The sequence below is a fragment of the Echiichthys vipera genome, assembly GCF_963691815.1.
Source record: "Echiichthys vipera genome assembly, chromosome: 2".
Lineage (NCBI taxonomy): Eukaryota > Metazoa > Chordata > Actinopteri > Perciformes > Trachinidae > Echiichthys > Echiichthys vipera.
The window spans coordinates 15773255-15791094 of record NC_139827.1 but is presented as its reverse complement, the minus strand read 5'-3'; the positions used below and the strand labels follow the sequence as shown (position 1 = coordinate 15791094).

General features: G+C 42.7%; 1 protein-coding gene across 2 annotated transcripts in view; it reads left to right on the top strand.

Annotated features, from left to right (window-relative positions):
• Positions 1 to 1958: 1958 nt before the first annotated feature.
• The window catches only part of rhbdl3 (rhomboid, veinlet-like 3), a gene marked incomplete at its 5' end in the record, with an annotated part of 51663 nt that continues 35781 nt past the window's right edge, over positions 1959 to 17840 (top strand). Inside the window, 2 exons of one of the 2 annotated variants that reach the window (XM_083925216.1) lie at positions 1959 to 2099; positions 2789 to 2812. In XM_083925216.1, the coding sequence (XP_083781342.1) occupies positions 1959 to 2099; positions 2789 to 2812 (165 nt within the window). Of the gene's footprint in view, positions 2103 to 2788; positions 2813 to 17840 lie in introns of both variants that reach the window. The other variant, XM_083925217.1, reaches the window with a different exon arrangement.

Genomic DNA, 17840 nt, shown 5'->3' with positions numbered 1-17840 from the left:
GAAAATACAGAATCTCAATGTGGCTTGCTGATCTCTGTCCAAGGATACAAAATGGCTTCTGGGTTGTTGTACATATCAGACTTCAACTTTAACCCAACAGTGCTGTGTAGGAGTCAGGAAAAGACCCCCTAGGGTTAAAAATATCAACTGGCCATATTGTTTCCATGGCAATGCCATCACATACTGTACAAGGGGGAGTTTCACTAGAAGGATACTGATCAACCTACACACTACAGACCACACCAACATCACATAGTTTCTCCTCATAAACAGCTTCAACCCAACTATTAGTTTTGTTTGATGTCTTTGGAGGTAATAGGTAGTGTTTGTCTAAAAGGGGCCCAATCATTTGGATGATTGCAGCAGCAGACTCCAAAGGGGACAGCTTATGTTTCCCTCATACAACCTGGAATTTACAACCTTTGGACACTCCCTCCTTTCTGAGCCTTTGAGCACTTTAAGAGTTTATGCTGTTTTTGTGGGACTCGATGAATTAGTACTGAGATGAGATTGCATTAAATGTGAATATATCTCACAGAGAAATTAGTCAAGAGGAAAGATGTAGTGTTGAAATATTGTTGTTATCGGATTGACCGCTTTCTTCCTTCACACCCCCCCCCCCTTTTTTTTTTCTTGTCTTTAATTTGTTACAAAGACCACTTCCATGGACCATGAGACCACTTAATAGTAACAGGAACATTAATCCATTAACAATTTATAGTATTTAAACCCTATAAATGACTAAGCATATTAATATGTTTAACCGCAAACATGATCTTATTAGAAAGTGATAAGTAATAATAAGTAATGTCCCTTTATTAATAAATTACCAACATTTATAACAAACGGAAAGGGTCAACCAAAGGGTTCCTGAACCTGACAGGGTTACATTATTACTAATACATTTCAAAATAATGCACCAACGAACTACAACATCTAGGCCAGTAATGGTCAGCTGTTCAGCCAGTGAGCCGGAGTTCCTCGAAACCCCTGAGCGGGAGCGGCCAAGTCTCTTCCTACCTCTCCTATCTATCTCCGCCCCCACCCTCTCTTTCCATCTCTCCCTCTCTGGCTGGAGGGACACATGCAGCTGGAGCAGAGTCCCGGGGTCTCCTGGAGCTGAACCAACCATCCCCTCTTTGAGGCTTCGTGGCGGAGAACAGACGGTGACCCCCCCCGTGCTGCGCCGTGGAATGTCAGAAATCACCGTGCCAGGTATCATGACGCACTAAAAAAAGGGCACTCTAGCTTGGACTCTTTCTCCCTGGAGTCTGCCATGTGGTGGTGCCCACGCTGTTTTAGTTTTTACCGGCTTCCCCCTGGATGGACCAGCCATATGAGACTCGTGCGTCATTCAGACCGGTTTATCACATCTGTCCGTATCATGTTGTTGTCTGATGATGTCATTATTTCTTTCAGATGGCTCTGCGCTCTGTCGCTGCTGCGACGCATCTCTCCAAGTGTGAAGGATCGCTCTGTTAGATGTGCGTCCCCCCTTCTACACAAACTTGGACCGCTGCCTCTGTTCGTGGCGAGCGACATCCAGACGGCTCCTCTCCAGCTCTGCAAAACCCTCTGTCACTGCTGACTAACGGTGTGGTGGACGGTGGTGTGACACCACAAAGGGACTTCACGGCACAGAACTATTACTAAACTATTACCAAATCAACTTTTCCCCTCTGCGGGTAAATATTTATTCGCCCGGCCTGCGTGAAAGTGCGCTTGGAATAACTGGAGTAGCCTACGCACACCTCTTCAATTCAGAGGTGTCTATCGTTTCACCTGGTCTTATCCTCTGCCCAAAGTCCAAAACGGGTCCAACTCGAAGTGATGCGTTAGGGAGCGTGATGCCTTGCTTTCTTGCCTTCTGTCGTTGCTAACGCGCACACGGGACGAAATGGGATTGTAAACTATGTGGAGTGATTCCCGAGGACCGAGTCGCTGCGCTCCGCGGGTGTATGGATAAGAGCAGTCCGAGGATGACGGGCGTAACCCGGGAGGCGCCTGTGAACTCCTCTCCGGCGGTGGCGTCCAACGCGGAGGGCGAGGAGATCGAGGTTTTGGAAAGCACCGACGTCCTACCCGTGGCTCCAGAAGACGTAAGTCTGCACTCAGTATATAGAAGGTCCTCAATTGCACATAAGATCACTGTTACCGTGTTACATTGTTTGTTACAATTACGCATCAGGACCTCCACTTTCATTTGCACTTGAGCAGCAAAGTGAGTTGGATTTCATAAAGCAGCTTGTCATAACATGAGCCTAAAATTAATTTATACATGATCTAAATGTCATGTCACATCGGAAGTTTTACAGTGAAAACAGATGAGGGTTGAAATAGTTTTAGAAAATGAGTACACACACACACACACACACGCACGCACGCACGCACGCACGCACGCACGCACACACACACACACACACACACACACACACACACACACACACACACACACACACACACACACACACACACACACACACCACTGTTGCTTCAGTAGTTGTCTCAAACATCTAAATAGGCCACTAAGAACCTCCTCACACATAATAAGCCACACTTTGGCCCCTTATTATCTTTAGCTGTGGCTCATTTAACACAATGATTAGATAATAACAACAGGTGATTTCAAGACTGCAATTAAGGCAAATGTGCACAGAGAGGGAAGTCCTTTTTGGACAAAACAGGTGCTTCTCTCCACTCCAGTTCCTGTTTCTGAGATTTTTTTTCTATATTTTCCTTTCACTCATTTCCTGACTTGTTTTTTTGTATCTTTCTTCCCTTGTCTCAGCAATGGAAGTCTCTGTTTGACAAGGTATGTACTGAAAGTGACCGTGGCTTGAATCTCTCACCATATGCATGTTTCACTCATTGTGGAGCAGTGTTGTCTTCAAAGTCGCTCATCTGTGTGTGAACTGTAGGTGACCTCTGACTTAATATGTGTTATTAGTATGAACTGACACTGATGTGCGACCAGATGAAACACTGCTTTCTCCTGCTTAAAGGTCATGAGACATGGGGAAGATTTTGGATGAACCAAGATTCAATATTGCACCATAAGCAGAGGAAACAGGAAAAAGTTACTTTCTAATGTGAAAAAAATCCAAATTGAGTGATTCTTTTCCATGTATCATGGCCTTGACATTGTTATTATACTGTAACACTGGCTTTATCACTAATGGAAGTGACTTAAACCTGCACTGTGAAATTTTGCACATCATCAGCAAGAGGTGGTTGTCAGAAATGATGTATCACAATATTCAACTTCACACAGCTTGCTCATGTTTGCCATCATTGCTAATCTGTGCTGTTTAAAGCATCTCAAAAGAACTCATGCTCCTGAATACAACTTTTTTTTGAGTGCTCACTCATCACTGTGTAGTTTTTGATGTCACTAATTAATTTTGATTTGTCTCTTTCTGTGGATAAACATACCCGGCACCATCATTTAATTTGGCTAAATTAGTTAAAATGACTAGGTCTCAGCTGGTAAAGATGGCTCAGTCTTCTCCCCTTCAGCCCCGGTTTGTGATTTAGGCTGATTAGACAAATGTATTTTTAGATCAAATTTTGCCTAGTTCAGCTTTAAATCCTTTGCCTGCTGGGTAACAATCTTGGCGTAACATGTAACCGGGCCACAGCTTTTCAAACCGAACTCCTGCAGAGGGGAGAGCACCAGAGGAGTGGGGGCACACTGGAGGCTGTGGGTGTGACGCCCACTTACATTGACCCTGATAATGCAATTAGGGTGATACATAATCCTAAAGGCATTGATCCATCAGCCAGGATCTTGCGAGAAACACATAAAGAGACACACACACACACACACACACACACACACACACACACACACACACACACACACACACACACACACACACAAACACACAAACAAACACACACACACACACACACACACACACACACACACACACACACACACACACACACACACACACACACACACACATTGATAGGGCCAAGAAACCCCAGGAGAAGAGAAACACAGGCTGACTGATCATGCATGCAGTATGTTGGACTGACAGAAGGCAAATGGGGCCCCTACTATCTCACACACACACACACACACACACACACACACACACACACACACACACACACACACACACACACACACACACACACACACACACACACACACACACACACACACACACACACACACACACACACACACACACACACACACACACACACACAGCCACCACTCTGTGATGCTGCCACAGCACCTGCCCGACCTGGAGACCCCTAATTTCTCAGAGGGGGAATTGTATGTATGTGTGTGTGCAGGGGGTTAGCAGGGTTGTCAGAGGCTCGTGTCAGGCCAACTCTTTCAGAGGGAGACTGAGGTCCCATGGGATTACGGGAAAGGCTAGCTGGGTTGTGTTGTGTGTGTGTGTGTGTGTGTGTTTGTGTGTGTGTGGGTGGGTGTTTTATTGATGGAGCATATTCTATGGACACATAGTGAGTGGGCCTCTCAATCCGCTGTATTTATGCGTGCGGCACAGCTTTGAATTTCCTCAAGTGGATGTTGGTCTTATAAAAATGTGGGTTTGTCCAAATGGCAAGGTCGCTGCCCGATCTGGCACCAACAAATGTCCTTTCACTCTTTTATTCTCCTTTCCTCCTTCCTCCTCACAATGAGCTGCTCCATTTGTCAAGGGGCTGACCTCTGAGACCCCCTGCTTCTGTGAAGCAGCTAAGAAAGAGAAATGATGGGCCACTCAAGACAAAATAAAGAAGAGTTTTAAACCGGTCTGGTAACCTGTGTCACTGCATGACAGACAAAAGACAAAGTCTGCTTGAGAGAGGTCTAGGCTTTTATTTGTCTAATGCATAGATACACACTACAAAGTGCAGTTATGCTGAAACCTATTAATTTAAATAAAATGTTCCAGCCAGCGTAATATATATTTGCAAAATAAGATGTTCAGAGAGGAAGACAATGATGCATCTCTTGGGTTAATCAATTCTGGCATCCCTGCCTTGTCAAATGCAGAGCATATTAATTTCTGTTCATCTCATCAGGGATGTTTACACAGCAGGGAAAAGACAGGATCATCTTCTCCCCCTCATCTTTTTCTTTGTTTGGACTATGACTTTCCTCCGTCTTCTTAAAAGCAGTTTAGGATGTGTACAAAACCTTCCCCATCTTATCAATTTTATCAGCCCCTGTGTGAACTCGCTACATACAGATATCAATTTCTGGGTTTCAGACCGTCGGGGGCAGGAATCAAAGTGCTGCGTCGCTCTGTTCGCTTTCCCCTTCACTTCTCTCTCCTGTCCCCGGAGAGGATTTTGTTGCTGTATAAGTGCTTTCCTCCTCTGTGTGCAGGAAGCAAGAGAGCAAACCTCAGAATGCTTTGATTCATGTTCCCCATCGCCTGAAACAAACATGAGGACTGAACACAGACAGACAGTCTAATGATGCAGAGAAGATGCTGTTAGGAGGATAGCAGCTGCACCGCCCTCTCGCTCTCCCTCACAATCAAAGTGTCCCAGGCTCTGTCTGTCTTCTAGACTCACACACCAATCAGGAAAGATTGGTAGCCTGATTATAAACAATATGTGCATCATCCAAAAAGGTCTGAAATGGTCTGTTTTGGTGCTCTGTCCATGTTGTTGTTTTTTTTGTTTTTTGAGGATCTCTGGGGATTTGAGGATGGACCACAGTTCATGTCCAGGATTTATCTGATAAACCGTATTAAGCATGTTTAAATCGCATGCTAGAATGAACCAAATACATTTGCTCTGTACCCACTGGGAAGGCTCATCAGATGGATTTCCTTGTGCGACTGTAGTTGGAGAAGCCAAATTAGAAATACGTTACATGCGATACAATGTTTCATCTCAGTATTTTTGCTTCTCGCGTTCATCTGTAAAAATGGAATGAAGAAAGCTTTTCTGTCTTTTAGTTGCCGCCTTTGTACAAGGTGGATGATGATGAGCTACACCTACAGCACATATGCACTACATTTTAATCTAAGGGGACTGGGAACTGCTTGCTCTCCCAATACATACAGACCGGAAACCTGGCTCAACTCAAATTAGATGGAGCACTTGTAGAGACAGGTTGTTGATAAGCCATTGACTGTATGTCTGTGCAATAGAAACATGTTTTTTCTTTACTTGGATGACTATTCACTATAGCCTTGCAACAGGAATTTGTGTCTCTTGTTGTGGTAGAAGACTAAAAACACTACAGCTATTAGTGAACAGTAATGTCTTTGATTCTAGGCTTTGTGTCCACGTGTGTGTGTGTATGTGTGTGTGTGAGAGAGAAATCCATACGTGTGTGTGTCCACAGTTGCCTTTTTCTTGATAGCCTTCTCCCAACGCCATGTTGAAATGCCCCAGGCACGCGCCCGCAGGAGCTTAGTGATTAAACACTTTCACATGGCTGCATACTTTCCATGGAAGTGTTTCCCCCTTAACTTCTTGCTTGGTGGCATAGAAAACCCTCTGATTGTGAGTTATGATCCCCAAACCCCTTACTCCAACCGCACAAGTCTTTCAGATCTTTCAGGAATGTCGTCTAGCCAGAGGGACTTACTCTGTGTGCATATTGTTGTAGTGTTTTAGCCACGTGGTAGATGATTTAAGATCATCACCCCATCATTTCTGAAAGGGTACATATTATGCTTTTTTCAGGTTCATACTTGTAATTTGGGTTTCTGTGAGAGCACTTTTGCATTCTTAAATGATAAAAAACAGACATTTTTTTCTCATACTGCGTCTGTCTATACCTGTATTCACCCTCTGTGTGAAATGCTCCATTTTAGCGCGTCTCTTTAAACCCCCCTTCAGAAAAATCCTGGGTCCTCTGTACTGTCATTGTACCTCGGAAAAGACTGTAACGGCACTGTAGTTGGACTTTCTACCTATACGTAGTATAGTTGTGACATTACAACTGTGAAGTCCTGACAGCTCGTTTAAATCCGTTTCTGAATACGGGCTGTGTGCATTTCTCTGTGGATTGAGCGTTTTGATATTTTCACAGTATATATAAAGCTCCTCGACCTGCTTTATAATAAAAAAAACATGGAAATCTCACTTTTCACAATATGGGACCTTTAAATAAAGTAGTAACAGTGAGTTCTAGTGTGAGAATAGCCCATCTAATATCCTTAATTAAAAAAGGTGAAATATAATGGTGGGGAAGCCACCAGTCCCCGATGAGACTTGTCTTTCCAAGAGTTTTAGTCGTGTGTATCAATGAGCTTGTTAGTTAGACATTCAGTGGTCATACCTGAGAGAAAAGGATGGTCATTATTTAAAGTCATTTTGACTGGCAGTGTTGTTTCGCCTCATCGTCCCATGCACGGAACAGCTGGCATGCTTCTCAGTGTTTTTTCAAATGAATGATCCACCACCCAGGTAACAGGCACTTAATGGATAAGGAGCCCTCAGCTGCATTCACCAGTGCATGTAGGGATGGCATGTCTCGCTGCGCCCTGTCAGTTTTACCTACATTAAAAGCGAAATAAGGTTCAGATAATGAGATCATAACAGCAGTCACTGCGGTCACTGATGGCAACTATAGCTGCAGCTGTTAAAGAGATGTGTTTTTTTTAAGTGGGGTTGTATGATGTACTTCTCCATAGTAAATGTATACATACAGTCGATGGCGGTTTGGAGAAGCAGGCAGGAGTCCCGACACGGAAGCTTAGCAGCGTACTGCTGTGGACGAAGCAGCCGTTCGATGCTCTCGTCAAAGCCACCAGACACCACTTATTTTATTTTGCAGAACACAGGAGTTACTGGTCTACCGCTGCCTCAGTTAGTTTGTTTATGTTATTATTGACTTTGGTCAGTTTCTTGTGGCTTTGACAAGAGCATAGAATGGCTTCAGTTTCCCCCGCATAAATTCGGCTGTCTGACATCAAAGTGAAGCGGAGAAAATATTTTCTAAATAGTGTACACTCCTGATGTTTAACTGCTGCCTCCATCCACAGCAGTGCATTGCTTTGCTTCCAAGCCTGTCTTCCTGCCTGCCTCTCCAAACTGGGGACATGCTGACCACCATCTACTGTAGATAATACACTGACTAAGTTTTCGTACCTCATACAACCCCGGTTTAAAAAGAAATCCAAGCTATTCCTTGAAGTAAGTTTTTTTTAAGTAAAGGTGAGGATGTTTTTTATTCCAGGTCCAAAAGGAACGTGTGAGTTGCATTGGTTCAAAGACAGTGAGAGAAAAGTGAAAGGAACCCACACACTGTAAAGGGTAGTTTCAAAGGGTCAACTAATAGATAATGATATTTTACTGACCCTGTGACCAAAATATGTCCTGTTATTTTTCCACTCAAAGGATTTCTCCTTGGGTTTCTTTTTTTTATAGTGTTTATATTCCTCTATCTTTTTCTCTTTTTCCCATACATCTTTGGCATACTGATGTGCTCATCAAGTTAATTGCCACTGACACATACACAGATGGTGAGGGACACAGTTTGCTGATCTGCTCATCTAACTCTACAGCAGTGATTGACACCAGCTGAGTCTGGGAGATAACTCAACGGTTTGGGGTGATATTGAACTGTGTAGTCTTGATTTAGGATCGTAAAAGCAGTTAGATGCAGCAAACTGCACCCCGCCCGATTCTATTAAAAAGCTGTCAGGCTGTGTGGTGAAGAAATAACAGACAGAGCCTCAAACATTTTCATTGAAAGATTTAATCAGAGCTCATCTTTCTCCGCTCCTCTGCCTCTCCCTCCTGCTCGTCTCTAAATAGATTTCCTTAATGAAAGGCACAGTTCCAGTTGGCGGAGTGTGAAAACAGTCTCTGCTTTTATGCAGAGGTAAAAATAGCTGCTGTGCCTGTCGATCTGTAAATGGGAGAAAGAAGATGTGCCAGTTTTACCCGTAATTGGCTACAGTCTGCAAACTCATAGCAACGGTGGCATGAAATCGAAGTGTCTCTTTTGATAGTTGAACAGCTCAGTGATCTGGCAACAACCTCCATATGCTTTGTGTGTGTACATACATTATGTTTAGTAGTACCCACCAGGCCTAAAAATGTGAATCTATTACAAGAGGTCAAGGGAGGGCAGTTAAAGTGCGAGAACACAACCTCCATTAAGCAAGCGTGCGTTTGGTGTACAACTGCTGCCTTTCAGGACCAGTGTCGATGTGAATTGTGATTGCCTGCGACACAAATTAGCCCTGATTTGTCCGCCTTCTGTCTTCTCTTTCATCTCCTTCTCACTTATTACCTCTACCTCTCTTTTTCTCTGTCCCTCATCATTTTGTTCTGAAATCCCAATCAGAGTTAAGTGGACGACACTGCAAATTAGAAGAGGCTTCGGTTTCCGACTGCTCATTGATCCTTTCATCTCATCTCTTTTCATTAGCTCTGTTTAAGGTTCACAGCACGCAAGTGTTCATCAGTTGTATAATAACGGCACAAAAACTGAAGGTGGAATCCCCCCTCCCATTAATTTAGGGTTTGTTCAATGAGCTTAGAGTGTTTTTCATTGAGGTTACATGGTGTCGTGAGTTCAGTGGGTGTTTGTCTCATTGCTGGTTGTAACCTACTTTTGTTTGGAAGAATATCATGTTTCAGTCATTGCAGTTAAACACACTAATTGACGCCTGCACCAGTTAACAAGGTGTTTGTGTGTAAATTTGCACCTACACCAGTGTTTCCAGGTCTCTTCTAAACCTCTGTCCTATCCTCTGCTGCTCTCCATCTCATTTTTGTTTTTCTTTCTTATCACTTGTCAGTTGAACAAGTATGTGACAGAGATTTGATTGTTACCTGTTAACCAGGTGAACAGTAATTCCTGAGCTAGTACAAGAACAAAGTCATCTGACAAAATAGGTATAGCTAAAGGACAACCGTATCGTGAGATCTGTGTTGACATTTAACACAATTGTTCATAGAGAGGGTTTGAAGAATGTCTGCCACACAGCCCAAGACTATGCCCCAGCATGCATACATCATTCTCCACACTAATGCACACCGTCCATATTTAATTGTGCAGTGTGATTACATACAAAGTCAATGCTTGTATCCGTGTGAGTTGAAATATGTGTATATAGATGCAAAGTGAATTTACACGGCCGGTGGGAACGCAGTACAAGAAGCAAGGCCTAATTATTAAAAAAATGTAGATGTGGAATAACACAGACACAATGGAGAAAAATACGTTTTCAGGTTCAATCAGCCAAAGCTCAGTGTTTATAGATAATCCAAATGTCCAAACTTTAAGGTGAGTTTAGAGAGAGCACTGCAAAACGATGTAAAAATAAGAGAATAACAGCGCACTTTTCCTTGAAAGCAACTGAGTTTTGGACAAGAAAATTGTCAAAGTAGTTGTGTGACGAATGACACAAAAGCTTGAGAGGGAAATACAAATCCTGCTTATTTTCTTATTTTTCTGGCCAATGCGTGTCGGGGTTCTGACACTGTTCGACCATCCAACTAACCCATTGGACGTTTAGGAAGTTTTGGAAGTCTACCTTTGCTCAGGGTAAGTTGAAGAACGTCTTCCCTACCGTCAACTTACCAATCTTCCACCACTGGTCAACAACTTCCAGCTTCCTATTTCAGTCTGTCACTCTGATCCTCCGGGGATCAAAGACACAGTGTGGATCCATTCATTCCTTATGGTTGAAACTGTAATACCTTCCCACAGGTTATAGTTACAGAGCTGTTGACAGAGTGACCTGCTGGCTATGACCCGTCACACAAACACCTGGGGGCTGAAGTGGTTATATCTGTGCGTGAGTGTGTGACAGACTCGTATAGGCCTCTTCTTCTATTTTTTAGTGACGGCTCTGAGGTTCGAGGGAACTGTGGAGTACAAATGTCTGTTTTTTGTCACGGGTTTAAGTCACCATGGCGAGTAAGATCCCAGGAAACACAAACACACACACTTTCTCGCACATATATCTTTGTGAGGACATACATTTACATAATGCGTTCCCTAGCCCCTTACCCTAACCTTAACCAACTAAATACTATACCTAGACCAGGACCTGAACCTTAAAACCATGTCTTAAAACCATGTCTTAGGCCTTTGAAAAAGTGAGGACCAGCCAAAATGTCCTCACTCTGTCAAAGATATATGTAAAAATACAAATACACATTTTGGGACTCATTCCTATGCCACAGTTCGTACAGGTCTGCAGTGAGGCCTGGCAGGTGCACTGCTGACACAGGTACAATAACCCTGTGTTTGCTGTGTTCACCTGTGTGTGTGTGTGTGTGTGTGTGTGTGTGTGTGTGTGTGTGTGTGTGTGTGTGTGTGTGTGTGTGAGCACTCGTGTTAACTGATTTCAGCCTCTTCAGTCAAGCGCTGCACATTAGGGAATGTTCCGCACTGAGCGTACAACTGAGCCAACTCCAACTCTTTCATTCACCCTTTGGAAGAACAATTTAGTCTTTCCTGAGGCAGATGGCAACGTTGACGACCACCACAAATGAAAGCTGACAAGTCTATCAGTGCAGATGTTTATGCCCGTGTGTTGGATTTATGATGCCAGCTACATTTTCTGGATTCAAACTCAAAATGGTTTGCTGGCTTTCAGATCACTTCGTCTTACTAGGTGCTCAGCTGTCTGTGAAGCTCTGTTCAAACAACATTGTCTACCTGTTTATTCCTACTTCTCCCCGCTCCCTGGAGAGTTTGCACTTAAGTCATGTCAGGTAGACAGTATAATTTAGAGACACTCATAATTCAAGGGTAATGCCATTGTTTTGCTTCTTTATATACGCCCGCACTAAACCTGTAGGTATTCACAACAACTGGTCTCTCTGGTTTCTCTCTGCTCATTTTCTAAAAACGTTATTTGTTTGGGAGCATTTGTTGTCTAATTTTTTATTGTAAAAAATCTATGCAATATAATGGTTGTCTCCTTACACTGAATATGCCGTAACACCGTAATGGTCCCATATTGTAAAAAGTGAGATTTCCATGTCTTTTTTGATTATATAGCAGGTCGGGGTGCTGTAAATACTGTGAAAGTTATCAAAAAACTCAATCCACAGAGAAATGCACACTTCCATGTGGTTATAATGTCGCTAAAGTGCCGTTACAGTCATTCCCCGGCTGCAGTGACGCTGAGAGCACAGACTGTGACCAATCAGAGCAGACTTGACTAGTATTTCTGACAGAGGGGTAAATACATATATATTAAGGCGTATAGTATGAGAAAAATAATGTGTTTTTGACAATTAAAACATTATAATAAGCATAATGTCCCCTCCAACATATTGAGTTAATCAATTTAACATCAGATTACTTTTTAAAAGAATGGACTGTAAACTTCACCAGTGTCATTTTCAACAGGACCTGCTGAAATGTCAAGGACAGTAAAGCTGTTTTTTTTTTTTGGCCTGTTAAATAAAAGTTTCCAGTTATTCTGGGATGCCCTGGCTGTTTTGCTGTTGTCATGGCAACCTGGCCCGTCCAAGCCCGGCAGGCTCAGCAGATGCCCAAGGTGAGCGACAGTGCTTAGCTTTCACCCAGATCTCTGTTCCTGTGCTTTCTCCTCAGTGTCGTCTTACAGGGCATCGCTGCCAAAGCCTGCCAGCGGGGCCAAAGGGCTGAAGTGGCTAACTGTGACAAGGAGAAACCACATCACACACAAAACAGACCAAGACCAAAAATATAGCCATTTATGACCTTTTAATCCCTGGTGTGATGTCTGACTTTAGCAGTGTTGTTGCTGACTGCTGATGTGTTTTCATGAAACACACTGCAGAGCTCATACTGCTCATTTGCAACATGGAATAATTCAGTGTGTATAAAAAAATAAAAAATGCCAGGCTCATACCAAAATTGGTCCAAAAGAGAAAAGAAATTAGGTCACAGATGGATTTGGTCCCACTGATAATAAAAATGTATTTACGTTAAGTATGAAATATGAAGTTCTGTGATCCCCTTGTATTATTATTATTTTTTATCACGAAAATACCCTTGTTGCTCTGCAAGAACAAAATACAGGTATCTGTAAGTATTGTTTGAAAAATATCATAAAAAATTTCAATATATATATATATTGTTGCAATACAGTTATGTCTTTTGTTCAGAGATTAGTCTAGTGAAGAGGTAATACATCACTGTGTAGTAGTACAGTAAATTGTCACAGGCCTTCGTGAGGTAGAAAGTCTTGCAATGTGGGTATTTGGGTCTTGAAAGTGAATACTGAAGGCAAGAAATCTCACATTTGAAGTAGTGATGCTCTGATCCAACTTTTTCTCTCACAGTTCCAATAACTCCGCTAAGAGTATCTGCCAATACCAAATACTGATCCAAGACCAGAGTTCGGTCATTCCCAATATAAAAGTCTGTTTACATCACTGCATTTTCATGTAGGTAAAATGAAGCCAGGGATTTATTTAGTACTAAAAACTGAGTAGGTGGTCCACCATGATTGCCTAAACAGGGTTCCCACATGAGACTAGTTTTCCAGTTATGATTAACTAAAATGACCAGATATCCTGGCAATAATCTATGTTATCCTGGTCCACATCAGTCAATCTAGCTGTTCACACAAGACAGAGTGGGATGGACATGTAATCTTAGTATTTTGTCCGGTGCCATGGGTAGCGGCGTGTGTTGCTAATGTTTGGGTGAACCCACCAGATTTCTTTTACTCTAAATTGCTTACAAGTTTAGAGTTTTGCTGTCTCAACTCCAGAGTTGTCAAAGGCACAATCGACTCATGCAGGCGATATAAGATGAGACACTTTCTAAACAACGGAAAGATGATTCAAAGGTTTAACACTTGAATATTAGAATATTTTGTTGGAAGTTGTTTCATTTAAAACTGGATACATTCGATAAATGTAGGCTTTTAAAAAGAGGAGCAGATGACCTTATTGTGCAGTTAGCAGTGATGGGTGCAGACGTCACATGTAATGAACCTGAGACATTTAATCACAAACTCTTCATTATTAAAAAAAAAAAAGAAAAGAGGAATACAACTGCATCAATACTAAGCCTACTGGTACATCATATGACCATTTCTGAGCAAGTGCTGTTATGTATTGTCACGAAATACTCCTGGAAAAATGATTTCATAAAACCAGTGGTAACCCTGCTGTGTAACTGTTAGGGAAACCACAATTGTAAAATAACATTGTCAAAGAAACAGTATGTAATTTGGATCATTTGCGTCATAATAACGTTAATGTTGCAGCTGTCAGATCAGAGCATCCCTGCGTGGTTAAGTGTGCCTGCTTCCTCAGAAATGTTAACATGTCTTTAAGAATGAACCTTTTACATATATTTGCAGATGATGTTTTAAAGATGAATGGTTAGAGACCTTTTGAGAGGTTTTGCAACTGCAATGTGTGTCTATAAGTGCTCTGCTTTGTTAAAAACAAATAGTCAGGTAATATAACTGAGCTCTGTCGGAGCAGATAACTCCGCCCAGCCCCTTGGAGAGCTGTTATTATCATTTTGTGCTCTGGGGCTGTGAAAACTATTTATGGCACCAATTTGGAGGTTCCCAAGAACCTCCCCCACTAGCTGTTGAATTCCCTCTTTCTGTACTTTTGCTGTTGCTGTACTGTCTCCAATATCAACAGTACCAATGGGCATGTGTTAAGAAGTTTAGCCAACAGGGGAGCTATTCTCCTTTTATAACACTACATTTGTAAGGTTCTCAGTGTTTCAATTGATCCCAAATACTTTGCAAACCCACCAGATAATTTGTGTTTTTATGTGGTCGTGTGTACCTGATGTATTTCAGGTGCAGTCACACGCTGTCTGTTTGAAATTGGATTACGTGTTGGTGTGAAAACCGGGCCAAGGAGATCCTTTTGGCTGTCCTGTCCAGTGACAACATGACGGTGTTGCTGTGTCTAATAGAAATCTTCTCAGCGTTTCGGGGGCAAACGGGGAGAATTCTTATCTTTGTCGCTGGGTGTACCGCAGCCACAGTTGTAGATACAGCAGCTCATCAGGGTGCCTGTCAGGGTCTGGCAATGAGGGTGTCATTATGATAAGAATTATCTCCTTCAGGGGAACAGCTGCCAAGGCTTTGATAACTTACAGTTCCATTACAGGTGGAATAAGGATCCCTTTTTATTCATCACTTTCACAGCAGAGCTTTCCTAAATAAACTTAACTTTTTAATGGGTTATGTGCAACAGTATTTATGTGGGCATGCTGTCTGTCTACCCTGATTAAACAGCTGTGTGTGTGTGTGTGTGTGTGTGTGTGCGTGTGTGTGCGTGTGTGTGCGTGTGTGCGTGCGTTCGTGCGTGCGTGTTGCGTCTATCCTTCTAAAGAATGACGTCAGGGTCCACAGTTCATTTAATTATCTCGTCTGTCACCGCGGATCTCATTATTTTGAGTCTGACTTATATCACAAGAAGAACTGTTAGTTGTTAAGAAATTGGCCCTGAGACTGCTCCAATTAATCACTCAGAGAAGTATGCAAGAAGTGGCAAGCAAATTCACCTCCTCTGCCTCTTGAGCTGACTTTTCTTTCTTTGAAACTTCATGAAGACTCAAGTTTATTTGAACAGTGAACACGACACTAACGCACTTGAATTTAAGTGTTATATTGAAGTTGAAGAGACAACCTGTTATTTAGTAAGTTCTAGAGACAGTAGGTGGATTTTGTTACCTTTGGACAAAGTCAGGCTAGCTGATGCTAAGCTAATCTAACCGGCTGCTGGATGTAGACTTGAGAGTATCAATCTTCTCATCTCACTCTTAGCAAGGAAGCAAATGGGCCTATTCCTCAAAATGCTAAAATCTTCTTTTAAAGTCATAACCTTGTTTCATTTAAAAAAAAAAAAAAAAAAAAAAAGAATTTAAGTCACTATCTACCACTGAATGAGGTAACACAATGTTGATAGAGCCTATGGCCTACTGATAAAAGCCCTCGCATTTGCAGTATTACAAACTTGTTGTCTGTGGCGACATTCCTGGGAAAAATCACAAGTGGCGCATAGTTAGTGATGCAATTTTGGTCCGATAGCTTCTACAGTTTGTTTTTGTCATGGTCCTTAATGTGTGTATTTCTTTAATAATTGGCCGTAACATCATTTGAGAACAATCTCCCTGTAAAAAGTCAAAACTGTCCTCATGATTTCACGAAGATGTGAATTCCGGGGCTGCTTCATGAAGGCATTATATCTGCCTCGCCTCTTCAGCACTCCCTAGCACCCTGAACTGCCTTTTCTGGGAGTTTTTTTTCTCTCCCTACTCCACTAATGCAGTTTGAAAGAACTCTACTCTGGCCTTAAAAGGAAAGGGGAGTTGGGTATAGAGAGAACAGGGGTTGTTTCTTGCACACTGACCTCTGAGGATTATGGGAATAGGATTATGAAGTAGAGGGTGCCCTAGTGGAGCTTTTCAGAGCCACCAAGAATCAGGAGACAGCTGACTCGCTGACCGCCTGATTGTAGTAGATTTTTATAAGCTCCTGTTTGCAGAATTGCCCCCAAAACAATCCAGGAAGTGAAATGTCAGTGGCGGCAGAAGGCATTTGTCCCTCATACCTTTTCTCCCTATAGCCTTATCCATCTGTTAGGGGAGGGGTTCTGCGTGAAGACTGACAGACAGTTTGAAGGGTCCCAACCAATCCAGATGGCAACCTTGAAAATGTTTCAGACAGTCCCTGATCCTCACTCCAGGCTCGCTCAGCTCCCCCTTTTTTCAAGGCTTTTCTTCTTGAGATTTGAAGAAAATAAAACGGGGACCTCCACTTTGGGCAGCCCCAGCCTCAGGTCCATTTGCCAGCTATTAGAGATCATAAATCTCTACATTGAATGGAGCTGCTGCCATCAGTGGTGCAGGGGATTGACCTCGGGGCAGGCTGGGAGCAGAAGACTAGGGACTGAATGGAAGAGAAAGACAGCCCGGGGGACGGCTCGTTAAACAAATGTCTCACCCTTCTTTTTGTTCCCCTTATTCTGTGAAGAGCTGCTGAATGCGAGCAGCGGTGAAGGGATGTTCGGTGGAGGGTTGGGCCTGCTGTTAATGAGGGGTTCTCACCTCGGTGTAAATGGGAGGTTTGGGGGGAAAAGGTCACCCAAGTCCATCTTTGTCTCTGCAGTGACCTGCCTGCGGCCTATGCTCGAGTGACAAGGATACTCCGTTTTGTGTGTGTATGTGTTTGACTTCTCTATCTTTTGGCAAATGGTACTCACATTTGGGTCTCAGTGAGAGTGACATTAATAGCCATAGGGGTTTAAGCTTTCCCTTCTGGGTGGGTGTTTGTACGTCTCTGATTAGAGTCCTGTTTGTGTACGTGTGTTTGTGTTGTTTCATTGTGTCTCTGTACATGTTTTTCTTCAGTGTGAAAGCTTTCACAAGCAGCGACAGGGGGTAAAGTGTTTATTTGATCACGTGCAAAGAGAGTCTGCTGAGGGCCATTTGGCTGTCTGGTGTTTCAATCCCCTCTGCTTCTGGAGACACCCTGGGGTGGGGGTGACTCTCTCTCTTTCATTTAGTCTGTTTCTCCCACCATTTTAAACTGTCAATCTGTCCACGCTGTTGCAGATCATTTTGAAAATACATCCTTTTCTTTCTGTTTTGTCCCTTCATCCACTCTGTGATGTTCGGCTCTAAAATTTAGCTCCTTAAAATTATTTCTAAAATACTAGTTTCAGTGTCTGAGGAGAAAACATTTATTTGTATTTAATCTTTCGCAAACATACAGTAGCAAAGAAACCTTTGCAAATGTTATTCCACATGGCAGATGGTGTTGATCGTGTAGTGCAATTTGATAGGCTTTTTTTTGGGTCAGAATTTACGGTAGAGAGAGCTAGATATTGTTGCAGTACTCTTATTGTAATAGTATTGTGATCTGCTTCGGTCACATTTTTATATCAAAGCTGAGCAGTGTCAAACCTGG